Genomic DNA, 12,770 nt, shown 5'->3' on the forward strand with positions numbered 1-12,770 from the left:
GCAGCAGCCGGGGCCGTCAGGCCTTTCCCAGAGCTCAGCCGGTCACCGCTGCAGGAACTGCCCTACATGGGCCGCACCCTGAAGAAGCTGGTGCGGGACCTGCTGGAGGTGTGCCAGGTGCTCTCCCAGAACACCTTCATGCCAGAGCTGCACCCGGCCACCCAGAAGCAGGGCACCATGGAGTCCTGGAGTGACCTGGGGCACCAGGTCATCTACCAGCTGGTCGTCTTCCTGAGGCCACCCCCCAGGCACTCTTTCCAGCTGCAGCCGCCCGCCAGCAAGAACGTGCCAGAGAGGTGCTCCAACATCCGGGTGGTGCTGGAGTGCTCGTGCTCCAGCACGACAGGGGAGACGTCGTGCTTTGTCCACCCCACGCACGACGCTCAGCCCTCGCGCCTGCTCCGCACCCTCTGCACGGACTCCCACTTGGAGGTGGAGAAAGTCGCCGGCTGGGTGCAGGACTTGGTGGAAGCAGCCTGGGAGCGTTTGCCCCAGTGGCATGACTGGAAGCTCCAGCTGCTGCCCTCCTCCCGCTCCTGCAGGCTCCTGCTGACCGGCCCCTGCGAGGTGCAGCTCTGCGCTGAGCTGCTCTTGGCGCTGCGGCAGGGCCGGCCAGGCAACTTCCTGGTGCTGGAATAGGCACCTGCAGCTCTCCCACCTGCTGCTTTAGTCTGGGCTAGAGTTAGAGTAGGATAGAGTAGGGTAGAGTAGGATAGAGTAGAGTAGGATAGATTAAGGGTGGGGTTAGATTTCCAAGGGCGGGTTTAGGCGGGGGGTAGTGTTAGGCTTAGGATGGCCTTAGGCTTGTAGGGGGTTAGACGTTAAGCTAGTGTTTTCCCAAGGGCGGGTTTAGGCTGGGGTAGAGTTAGGCTAAGATAGATAGTCAGGATAGGCTTCCATCTTCTTCATCTACTCCACATGGGGTTGTATTTTGCTCCCTTTCTGCTTCCAACTTGAAAATAAAGAGAAAGGTTGAGCAGAGCTTGCCCAGTGTCAAGGCCTTTTCTGTTTCTCGTACTGCCGGGCTGGGGCTGGGGCTGGGGCTGGGGCTGCTGGGGAGTTGTCTCTCTTCTTTCTCTCTTTCTCTCCCTCGCCTCGTGAATTCGTCCCTTGCCTTCTCTCTTCCCTTGCACCCGAGCCCGTTTTCCAAAGCCCACTGCTGTGTGCTTATCCACTAGCTCAGGCACTAACAGACCACCGTCCATGCCAATGACCTCATTCCCCAGCAGGTCCCTCCATGCAGGTTTGCCCCGTGCCAGCTGCAGAGTCCGGCACTTTCCCTTGTTGAACTCCCTCGGCTTACTGATTGCTCAGCCCCCCAGTATTAGAGTCGAGGTCTGGCAGCAGGGCCTGCCTGCCTCTGAGGGAGACAAGAGCTCCTGCCGCTTTTGCATCACCTGCAAATTTGCTCAGTGTCCCTTGCAGTCCTGCCCCCAAGTCTTTGATGAAGATGTGGAAGAGCACAGGGCCTAAGAAGGAGCCCTGTGCAAGCCGACTAGTGCCAGGTGGCCAGTGTGAAGTTCCCCCAGTGCCCAGTGCCGTCTGTGCCGGAGCCGTGAGCCAAGCACTCAGCCACGGCAAGCTGTGTTTCTCCAGCTGTGTGCTGGACACTTGGTCGCAAAGGATCACGTGGGAAACGGTATGCAAAGCTTTATTGAAATGCCCAAAGATTTGACGGGAAGCCAAGTGGCCGGAGCTGTGCTGGTGCTGCGCTGCCACTCGTCAGAGTCAGGTGGAGGCCCAGCCGGCGGGGCAACGTCCCGTGCAGAGGTTCTGCGGCTCTGCACCTGTGTCCTCATGGTCACAGGCTTGTCCTGCCAAGGCTGGTCATGGGAGTGGCTGGGGCTGCCCACTTTGGCAAGAGACCCCCAGGGAGCTCCTGCCCGCTGGCTTTGGAATTGGGGTGCTGATGGCCAGAAGCAAGTGCTGCTGAGGGGAGCGGTGTGAAGGCGGGGGCTCGTTGGCTGCGTGACTCGGGTGTCTCTGGCGGCTGTGACATCACGGAGGACAGGTCACAATGGGAGCTGTCCCTAAGGACAACAGCGGGCAGCCCCAGGGCAGTTGGACTTGGGCGATCAGTGAGTACAGATGCAGGGGGAAGGCTGGGATGGATGGGGGGTGGGGATGATGCGCGGGGGGGGGGGGGGGTTGTAGCCCTGAGGGAAAACTGAGTCCCTCCCAGCAGGGCCCGGTTGTGCCCCTGGGGCCTGACACACAGCTGCTCAGGGCTCTCTGTGGTGGCAGGTGCCCAAAGAGGCTTTGGGGATGGGCCGGCTGCCCCCGGCTCCATGGGCTGCCGTGGTGTGGCAGGGAGGGGGTCTCGGGAGGCTCTGCTGGGGTGTCTCTTGCCTTTTGCCGGGGCACAACCCAGCCAGGGACTGACAAGGAGGCTCCGGGCTGGGGCAGGATGGGCCCTGTGCTGTCTGCAGCCAGGCACTGCCTTCCCTTCGAGCCTTGATGCCCATGCTCCCTCCCACCCCGAGCCGCTGAGCAAACTTGTCTCCCATCTCCTGCAGGCCATGGATTCAGCACTTGTGCTCCTCCTGGCTGTGCTGGCCGTCCTGCCCAAGCCGACCCACGATCGCCCGAGCGATGCAGTCGCTGCGGAGCGGATGAAGAGACGGCAGATATTTGTGGAGCAGAAGATGAGCGAGCTGTGGGAGGAAATGGAGTGGAGGAGGGCCCTGGAAAAAGTTCCACTCCTGTGGATCTTGCAGCACTGGCTCTTCTGGGTGGCTGCAGCGGCTGTGCTCTGCTGGCTGGCCTGGCGCCGTCAGCGGGACAGCTGGCGAGGAGAGGAGGAAGAAGAGCTCGGCGCAGCAGCCGGGGCCGTCAGGCCTTTCCCAGAGCTCAGCCGGTCACCGCTGCAGGAACTGCCCTACATGGGCCGCACCCTGAAGAAGCTGGTGCGGGACCTGCTGGAGGTGTGCCAGGTGCTCTCCCAGAGCACCTTCATGCCAGAGCTGCACCCGGCCACCCAGAAGCAGGGCACCATCGAGTCCTGGAGTGACCTGGGGCACCAGATCATCTACCAGCTGGTCGTCTTCCTGAGGCCACCCCCCAGGCACTCTTTCCAGCTGCAGCCGCCCGCCGGCAAGAACGTGCCAGAGAGGTGCTCCAACATCCGGGTGGTGCTGGAGTGCTCGTGCTCCAGCACGACGGGGGAGACGTCGTGCTTTGTCCACCCCACGCACGACGCTCAGCCCTCGCGCCTGCTCCGCACCCTCTGCACAGACTCCCACTTGGAGGTGGAGAAAGTCGCCGGCTGGGTGCAGGACTTGGTGGAAGCAGCCTGGGAGCGTTTGCCCCAGTGGCATGACTGGAAGCTCCAGCTGCTGCCCTCCTCCTGCTCCTGCAGGCTCCTGCTGACCGGCCCCTGCGAGGTGCAGCTCTGCGCTGAGCTGCTCTTGGTGCTGCGGCAGGGCCGGCCAGGCAACTTCCTGGTGCTGGAATAGGCACCTGCAGCTCTCCCACCTGCTGCTTTAGTCTGGGCTAGAGTTAGAGTAGGATAGAGTAGGGTAGAGTAGGATAGAGTAGAGTAGGATAGATTAAGTGTGGGGTTAGATTTCCAAGGGCGGGTTTAGGCGGGGGGTAGTGTTAGGCTTAGGATGGCCTTAGGCTTGTAGGGGGTTAGACGTTAAGCTAGTGTTTTCCCAAGGGCGAGTTTAGGCTGGGGTAGAGTTAGGCTAAGATAGATAGTCAGGATAGGCTTCCATCTTCTTCATCTACTCCACATGGGGTTGTATTTTGCTCCCTTTCTGCTTCCAACTTGAAAATAAAGAGAAAGGTTGAGCAGAGCTTGCCCAGTGTCAAGGCCTTTTCTGTTTCTCGTACTGCCGGGCTGGGGCTGGGGCTGGGGCTGGGGCTGCTGGGGAGTTGTCTCTCTTCTTTCTCTCTTTCTCTCCCTCGCCTCGTGAATTCGTCCCTTGCCTTCTCTCTTCCCTTGCACCTGAGCCCGTTTTCCAAAGCCCACTGCTGTGTGCTTATCCACTAGCTCAGGCACTAACAGACCACCGTCCATGCCAAGGATGGAATTTACTTTTCAACTAGTTTGAGTTTTTTGCAGACCTTGGGACTTTGAGCATTCCTTTGGAGCATGAGCATTTCCAAATCTTGGGGGCTCCCGTCTCCTTAATGTAGCTTTTGCTCCACCCTTTCCTGTTAAAATATTTTTTTGGAGCATCTTTTTTGTCTCTGAATATTGGTGAATTAATATACAATTTTATCTGTTCTAGCGAAGAATAAATCTCAGCCCTTTCATGCTTAGTTAGGGGCTTACACGTACTAGAAAAGTATAATCAGATAATTTTTATACACTCTTGGAACAAGGTTTTCTTTAGGATTCATTCCGACCCCAACCATTCTTCAGTTCTTAGAAGTCTCTTTTTCATACTTGTAGTTTTTCTGGTTTTTTAAACCAACCCATGTGGCACTAAACCTGCATTATATGGGAAAAGTCTTGTTTAAACATTTCTTATAATGGCTTTTGGTGGCCTCTTTGCAAACTCATGCTTTTTCTTCCCAACACCCCTCACAACAAGTGTTATTTCATGCAAGAATGTATCCTTAGGTGTTCTCATTGGCCCCTTTTAACCCCTTCCTATTGGTTGCTAACCCCTTCCTGCAACCTGTAATTAGTTACTTTGTGAATCCTCCTAAGCCTATAAATGTAACATCCCCAACAATAAACTCTCTCTTGCCTCCTCTCCACGCCTGGTGTGCTGTCTCTGTGCCTGCCATGGAGCCACGTGCGTGGAGGGAGGAGAGGGCACCTCTCTCCTCCAGGCTCAGGACCTGAAACCCCTGATGCTGGAGTTCCCTTTCCCCGTCCTTCAAGATGTTGGAATAGTTCCTCAGATGGAGATGGAACTGGAACTGGGCCGCCCCACGTCGTGGGTGGGGAAAGGGATCCAGAAACCCATATTTTTAGATAATTCAAGCATATATTTCTTTTTGCAGATATGATGGCATACTTTATTTATTAGAGATTTGTGTCAGTGCCTTTCTATGAATGCCCCAGATCATCATCCACATAAATTTTAGATTATGTATTTCAATAAAAACCTGAGGGGAAAAATAAATCAGGTTTTCAGTTCAAGAAGAAAAAGTTGAGGAATGCTCATCAAAACTTTCAGTTGCCTCTATTTAAAAAAAAGAAGTTGTACTTAGAAGAAGACAATCATAGAGTTGCCTGGGTTTTAAAGGACCTTAAGGATCATCTCTTTCCAATCCCTGCCTTTGACAGGGACACCTTTCATTAGACCAGGTTGCTCAGAGCCCCATCCAACCTGGTCTTGAACACTACCAGGGATGGGGCACCCACAATATCTCTGGGTAAATTAAAAAAAAGTGAATAAATTACTGATTAAATGTATCGCAAGTCAGAATGGAGAGTTCTCTTATTTGTCCATCACTAGAAGATTAAGTACTTAACCTTGGCAGTTATGGGATCCAGATTCCTAGTTTTATGACCTGCTCTGGAGCAACTTCTCCTGTGAGAGAAAATTCACATCCATACAAAGACGAGTGCTTCCAGGATGTCCTGTGGATCCAACCATGAGCAAGTGTTCCACTTCTGTTCTGCATTGTGTTGAGCTACTAGGACAGCAATATTGCCCAGAGGCTGTTCTACATCTTCATTAAATGAGAAAAAACAGGTCTGACAGAAATTCCCAGGCTGTGGAATGTGCCAGTAAGTCATTAATTGGCCTGTGACAAACAAAACATCTGTAAACATCTGTTGAGAAAAAAAAAAGGTAAAAATTATTCATCTGTGGTACAGATGAAGGAGTAGATGACCTGTCAAATTCTATTTTGTTCTCTTATATATTGAAATGAAAGTGAACTATGCTGGTGTATGCAGTGAAGGGTTTGCTTCATACTTGTGTTTGTTATGAGCATGGGTATTATATCTTATATGAAGTGGCTATCATGGTCTTTAGGGTATCTGTTGAATAGGAAAAAAAAATCCGTATGTATGGTTTTTTTCATTATAGGGTAAAGGAACCAGGCAGTGGTTTAGAAAGCACTGAGCATAAAGACAAATGTGAAACATACTGGTGCTCATTTCATAAAACTAATGAGAAAGAAAAAGACATTTATTTCAGTAATCCAAGGATTTCCCCAAAGCCAGTGACAAAAAATGCATGTAACATTTTTTATAGTGATGCATCTGACTGTTGCACGGTTTGCTGTGAAAAGGTGCACCTGTTTTATGGAGCAGGAAAGATGTTAATGAAGTTTCAAATACTGATGCATGAATTTCTGCATTCATGTTCTTTTACCAGTCACCTACATAACACTTAGTAGAAAACTATTGTTTTCCACATCTGAAGGAATAAAGCTTGACAGCACTTGCTTCTTAAAGAGACCTGGAGAAAATGTTTGGATATAATTTCTTCATAGGAAATTAAAGCAACAGCCAATGAAAAGACCCACTTTTCTAAGGACATCCCTTTCTGTCTACATTTCACGGTGGTGATTCATGTAATCACAGTTCAGAGCTGACCTACACAGTGAACTAAAAATTGATTTCATTTGAGCTAAGATTATAAAGGTGCATATAAATCACGCCTCCCATGCTCTTGAAACTGATAAAAACAATTTAATTACTTGTTTTTTTCTCTAAATTTGTAATGCTAGCACTGCTGGGATAGAAGGGGAGACTGGTGCCATTTGAAAATCCACATTCTGGCTGACAGTACTTAAATAATGATTAATTACATTAATGTGAATGAATATACATTTCATGTGAAATGTCTGAGGCCATTAAATCTCTTAGTCAGACTTTCTTATGGTTTGCATGCCAGTTGTTTTCTGAAACACAAAATTAGGGTGTGGAGAGGTATTTGCTAAGAAGTCTGTTTACATTGGGCAATTACTTTTTGAACAAAATTACATTTTCATTTCTCATTTCATGTAGGTGAGGATAATTGCTCATTTTGTATTGTCATGTTTTAATTTTGTTCAAATTGTCCTCTGAAGGATGTGAGGAGGTATGTCTTAAAACTTTAGGTTTTTATTAGGTAAATAAATTGAGTCACATAGAGACTGAGAAAAATTCTAACAGCTATTGAGTCCCAAAGACAAGAATTTCACCTTCTTTATTCACTGGCTTCTGCTGATTATATAGACCTTAATTATACAGACCTTTGTAGTCAAGTTGGAACATAGTAGACAGACAAATATAAGGATAAATCTACAATCTGCTCTTTATGGCATTTACCAAACATCAATGAACTGTGAAGGAAAATTGTCTTGACAAAAGGAACATAAAAAGTTTCGGTATAGATCAGCTGCCCAGAAATATGTACTCTGGGTTAAAAAAAATCAAAGAAACCAAGCCAAAAGTCATCCAGTCTTAATTCTATCTCAGTCCTTGGGACTAATGTTTCTCACTAATTAAACCCATCTGGAATCCTGGTGGCAGCTGATAAGGAGCATCGAGCACAGGGATTTAAGCCAGGTAAATCTGGGCATTGGAAGGAGCACTGACTGTCCGTTCCATGAGCCAGCAGTCAGGGAATTTGGCCTGACCTGGACTTCATGGTTTTGTTTTTTTGGCCAGATAACACAGTCAAGCCTCAAGAAAACGAATGAACTGCAACTGTCTTCAAGTTTTTACACTGATGAGAAAAAGCTACAAGGCCATGGGGAATAGCAAAGAAAGAAGTGTTTTGGCACATGTATTTTTTAGAAAATTAAAATATAACAAAACTACCTAAGCTCTGGTAAGGCAGGTGCCTGTGCTAACATTCATAGAAGGTTTCATAGAGTGAGGAACAATGCAAACCATTTTAATTACAGCTGGTGCATTCTGGTGGAACATTCGTTTTACACCGTGAAACCCACCATCGCTTTCAAAGCTGTGAGGTCACTGAAACATTACTTTTCTGTTCAATTGTCATTGCCAAGTATGATGTGAGTTGCACCTCCTAATGCAATTTCATGCACCTTTAGGGCAGCATCTCTGTGAAAATTGACCTATGATTTGTGTGAAATATTATTGTAATATCCATGTTGGAAATGGAGCATAAAATTATACTAATATGTACACACAGGTCACATTTGCTTATTTTCAGGGCCCTGTTTCAAGATTATTGCTTTCTCCACTAGTTATTTTCAACATGAGTCTTTTTGAATAATTTAATAAATATCTGGAGTCTTAATTTTGATCTGACAAAATTCAAGTCACTATAATTCCATTGCCTTTCTTATATCAAAGCATATAGGAATCAGGCCAAGGTTATCAACTCTAGAGATGCAATTTAAAGTCACAACTGGATTCCTCAGTTTTAGCTGGCACATCTGCAAGCTCCAGAGTTTAACTGTACTACATTCTGTCCCTTTGAGGATCTCTTTTTCTTTCTCCTAGGAGAACCAAACACTTTGTTAAATAGTGACCCATGAGATTCTAGGACATACCCTTAGGCCTTTTATTTGTGGGGGTTTTTTTAACTAAAATTAAAAATTTAGAATGATAGAATCATAGAATGGTTTGGGTTGGAAGGGACTTTAAAATTCATCCAATTCCAACCCCCTGCCATGGGAAGGGACACCTTCCACTAGACCAGGTTGCTCAGAGTCCCATCCAACCTGCCCTTGAACACTTCCAAGGATGGGGCAGCCACAACCTCTCTGGGCAAAGAAATCATAAATCTCTCAGTAATCAAGGAAGAAAGACAGTTGCTCCTGTAAGAACACTCATCTCTCCATCCCCAGGCTGCATGAAAAAATATTCTCTCACTTCAGAGCAATTTCTGAATGAGAAACTTTTATTTCTAAAGTTTAGCTTGCTAAAGCTGTAGGAGACGAAGCCAGTCACTAGTGTCCAGATCCACAAAAGTGTATAGAAACTTCAGTCTAGTTAAATCTCGTAAGTTTGGGCTTCGACTTTGTACCCATGTAACTTTTTGGGAGAACCTCAAAGTGATTCCTAGCATGCCATAATTGTTGTGCCCAAACCATAAGCCTTGATACCATAAAACTGCTTGCAAAAAAAACCCTGATGGGAAACTTAAATTCAGTCTGAGCAATATTTGCAAATATCAGAGATTATATTAATATTTTCATGTTTATATTACCTAAAGTTTATATTTGCTTATATTCCTAAATATTTAACAGAAATAGAGACCCAGTGATTTCTTGAATGGTTACAATTTCCAAGGCCTTTTTGTGCCTTGTGAGAAAGTTTCTAATTTTCACAGTAGGGCTGCAATTACTCCAGTGCTGCAGAAATGTGCTCTTGCTAAAGAAAGAGCCTAATTATCCTCCTAATTCTAGCTTGTCTTTCTTGGTAGAACATTTGAAAGGTTTGTGTCAGAGCACTGCCTGTAATCATACATGATCAGTTTGGGTCTATCTTTAGGTCTGTTAGCACTTGTATTGTGTTACTGAATTAATTTGATGGGATATTTTATGGTTCAGGTGTCTGCAGCAATGCATGTTAGACTTGAAAGAATCAAGGGAGAGAATGGAAGACCTCCACATGCAGTCAAGCTGGGTAGAAAGGAAATATCTACAGGAAATACTTGGATTAAGAAAAATAATGTAACTAATAATAGGAAGTAAATTCCATTAAATAGGACAGCTCCTTGCCAATGAGAAAGACAAACTCCTCTATCAAACTGTCCCTGTGGTCCAGAATCGTAGCCTGATGGTCCTTAAGGGGAAAATCCTCCAGAAGTGGACATTATTGTCTGTATGAGAAGGTTATCTGTGCTCTATGTCAACCAAATGTTTGTTACTCAGCGCATTTTTTCCCGTTTCAATAAGATTTGATGTTAGCTTGGGCTAAATTTAAGACGCTTTAAATGAAGGAACTTCCTTCTCTATACAAAGCAAAACTGTCACTGTAAGGTTGGAGAGTGGCCAAAATACTGACCTAGAGATGTGAAATGATACTCTGAGACAGAATTAATAGCAGTGCATTTTTTCTGTCAGACTTGCCTCTACAACAGATTTTAGGGTTGTCTCTAAATTTGCTATTCATCAACTGGCTTCTGACTAAGATAAAACCAAAGCAAAACCCTCTGACTGCTTTTGCAGTCAATCTGATCAACTACTGCAAACCTTCCATTTTGGAGTGTAATTTGGAGGTATTATATGAAAAGGAAGGAGTTCTTTAGTGCAGTTAGGACGCTGGTCTGCCTATATACTTAATCTCTTGCATGAAGGTTATTTCACCTTCTCCAGCTTTTTAACTGTTTTCATCCTTTCCCACTTCATCATTGTTACTAAATATGCAATGCATATTTACACAGACAAAACATGCTGAAATCAGAGGTCATTTATAAGTTTCATTGCCTACCAAAGCAGTCTTTGTGGAAATACCCACTATGGTAATTCTGAGAGCCCTGAACCTCATTCACATAGTTGATCACATTACAAGAATTCAGTGGACCTTTCTGGGGGGGGGGGGGGGCAATAGGATATAAAATTTTACTTATAGCAAATTGATTTTATCTCAAGTGCTTTAAATTCATCAGTACGAAATGTCATTTGCCTGTTGAATAGCAAGTGGGATCCTTAACACGAGTCAGTTAATCTTTGTGGTGAATTATTATTTATGTGATGCTCAAATACCGTTAGCCTCTACATAGACAGGGGTGGGGAGGACAAGTCCTTGCCTCACAGAGTTCAAACTGAGAATCTGATTCCGCAAAAACACTCTGACATGAATTTATTAAATCAAGCAGCCTCACTGAACTCAGGGTTAAAATTCTTCCATACATTTAAGCATATACACAATTTTTGTAAATGTATTCAAAAGTATTACTTGAATCTACTTTTTTATTTCATTAGTCTCTCTCTTTAAAACACCCAGAGAAGGTTTGGAACACAACCAACAAATTTGTGCCTTGTGAGACTAATACTATAATCAATTTCTTTATTATTAAACAAGTAAAATGGGAAGAAGTTTTCTACAGTCAAGAGAAACAACAATTACAGATGTGCAAGTAATAAAAGACATTTCTTTGACATTCAAATAACAAAAGTGGATCCAGCACACATTACTGAATGACTGAAATCCTGGATTCTTCTCCTTCCTGTTTCCATCCTACACTATATTTCTTCCTGTCAGTAAAGACATAAATTTCTAGTTTGATGGCTGGAAACCAATCCTTTTAAAGCAATAGGATGCTTGACACTGAATTTAAGAGGAATAGGTTTTGGCCTTGGGACTTTCAAGACAGGAATATATCATCATTTAAAGCCATCTGTGCAGAGGAAGTGGTTCAGGTGTTTTGATGTGCCTGTGGCTGAACTGCCATTGAGCAGACATTGATCCTCAGTACTCTGGATCCTAATGCAGGAGCTCTCCTGCCCTAGGTAGGGAAAGCCTCCTCTATTTCCTCACTGACCTTCATATCTGGGCCAGCCAATTTTAGCAGGGGGAAAAAAAGGCACCACAGCAAATGGGTTACAGAGGCCAGTACCAGCTTAGAAACAGTGGTGGGACATGTTACATCAACCAGAAAAGTTTTGCTTTAAGAGGCAGAGGAGCAGTGAGCAGCCCGAGAGCAAGCAGTCCTGTAGCCACTGCAGTTAAAGGGGAGAAAGAAGGGGCAGAAGGAATTGTTGGGGGTTGTGTTCCTATTTATTGCAGCACTTGTCTGTGTGTCTCTTTCCTGGTGGGATAGGAGCAGGGATGCTGCCCTGTTCCCCTTCATGATTCCCTGGTTTATGAGGTCCTTCCTCCACCTCTCAGTGGTTAGCTGGAAATGGATAAATCAAAGAGGTAACCATGGTTTCAGAGGGTAAAGCATAAATGGGGGTGGTCCTGGAGGAATGGGTACCTCCACAACTACCCCCACTCAAATCTGTGCCCACAAAATCAAAGAATCATTAAGGTTGGAGAAGACTTCTAAGATCATCGAGTCCAACCACTGCCAGGTCCCCACTCAACCCTGTTCCTAAGCACCTATGTGTTTTTTGAGTCCAGAGCAACAATCTAACCATTTCTAACCATTTCAGCTAAGGCAATACTATTTCTTTACCAGTTTTAATGGAAATACAATTATATAAACATGAAGCCATTCAAGACCCTCTGGAAGCATCAAGTCCACCTTGAGAGTCTTTTATGTAAACCATCTGAAGAAAAACATTACAGGCATTAATTAGATACTGGGTACATATATGTTGGAGTATGTGAGTTTATATATGTTCATATACATCCACACATACTTACATAAACATATATCTTTTATTCAGACTTTCAAACGCAACAGATTGGAGAGAGTTATTGCCACAGAATCTCATTTTAAAATAGTACAAAATTATAGTACTTAATGGCCATATTTAATTTTTGGATGACAGCCTGCTTTCAGTAGAAGATGTTAATTTAATTAAGTGTAACTAAAGGAGAAGGAGAAGATACTGGAGAAATTAAAAAAATAATAATTTTTGTGCCATCACTGCAAGGCAAATAAAAATAGTATTTCCTTTTCATTTATGAACAAAGAAAAGCATATCTTCCCCCACTCCTAGCAAGTCTAATACTAATTTTGTTCCTCAGTCCACCTCTTCTGTTCATTTCCTTCTCTCTTTACTCTTTTGGCTTTGTATTTTCAGCTGGGAGACGTCCTACCCAGTAGACCACTCACGTATTTATAGCCTGGCAAATTGATTCATCCAGGAACCTGAAGTGTTGCCTGAGAGGCAGAATAACTGAGCATTGATGAAAGAGACCTAGAATAGGGTACTGTGCATAAACCAGCCTACTGCTAAGGTGGGCTTGATAAGCTAAAAAGATGCAGTACCACCTGTGT

The 12,770-nt window shown here is 45.4% G+C and overlaps 1 protein-coding gene across 1 annotated transcript in view; it reads left to right on the forward strand.

Annotated features, from left to right (window-relative positions):
• Window positions 1-1,978: 1,978 nt before the first annotated feature.
• Window positions 1,979-12,770, forward strand: part of LOC135413614 (inositol 1,4,5-trisphosphate receptor-interacting protein-like 1) — a 726,729-nt gene continuing 715,937 nt past the window's right edge. Inside the window, exons 1-2 of the mRNA XM_064653541.1 lie at window positions 1,979-2,078; window positions 2,517-3,538. Coding sequence (XP_064509611.1) covers window positions 2,520-3,455 — 936 coding nt within the window. The 5' untranslated portion in view covers window positions 1,979-2,078; window positions 2,517-2,519 and the 3' untranslated portion in view covers window positions 3,456-3,538. The remainder of the gene's footprint in view (window positions 2,079-2,516; window positions 3,539-12,770) is intronic.

This window comes from Pseudopipra pipra, chromosome 4 (genome assembly GCF_036250125.1).
Source record: "Pseudopipra pipra isolate bDixPip1 chromosome 4, bDixPip1.hap1, whole genome shotgun sequence".
Taxonomy (NCBI): Eukaryota; Metazoa; Chordata; class Aves; order Passeriformes; family Pipridae; genus Pseudopipra; species Pseudopipra pipra.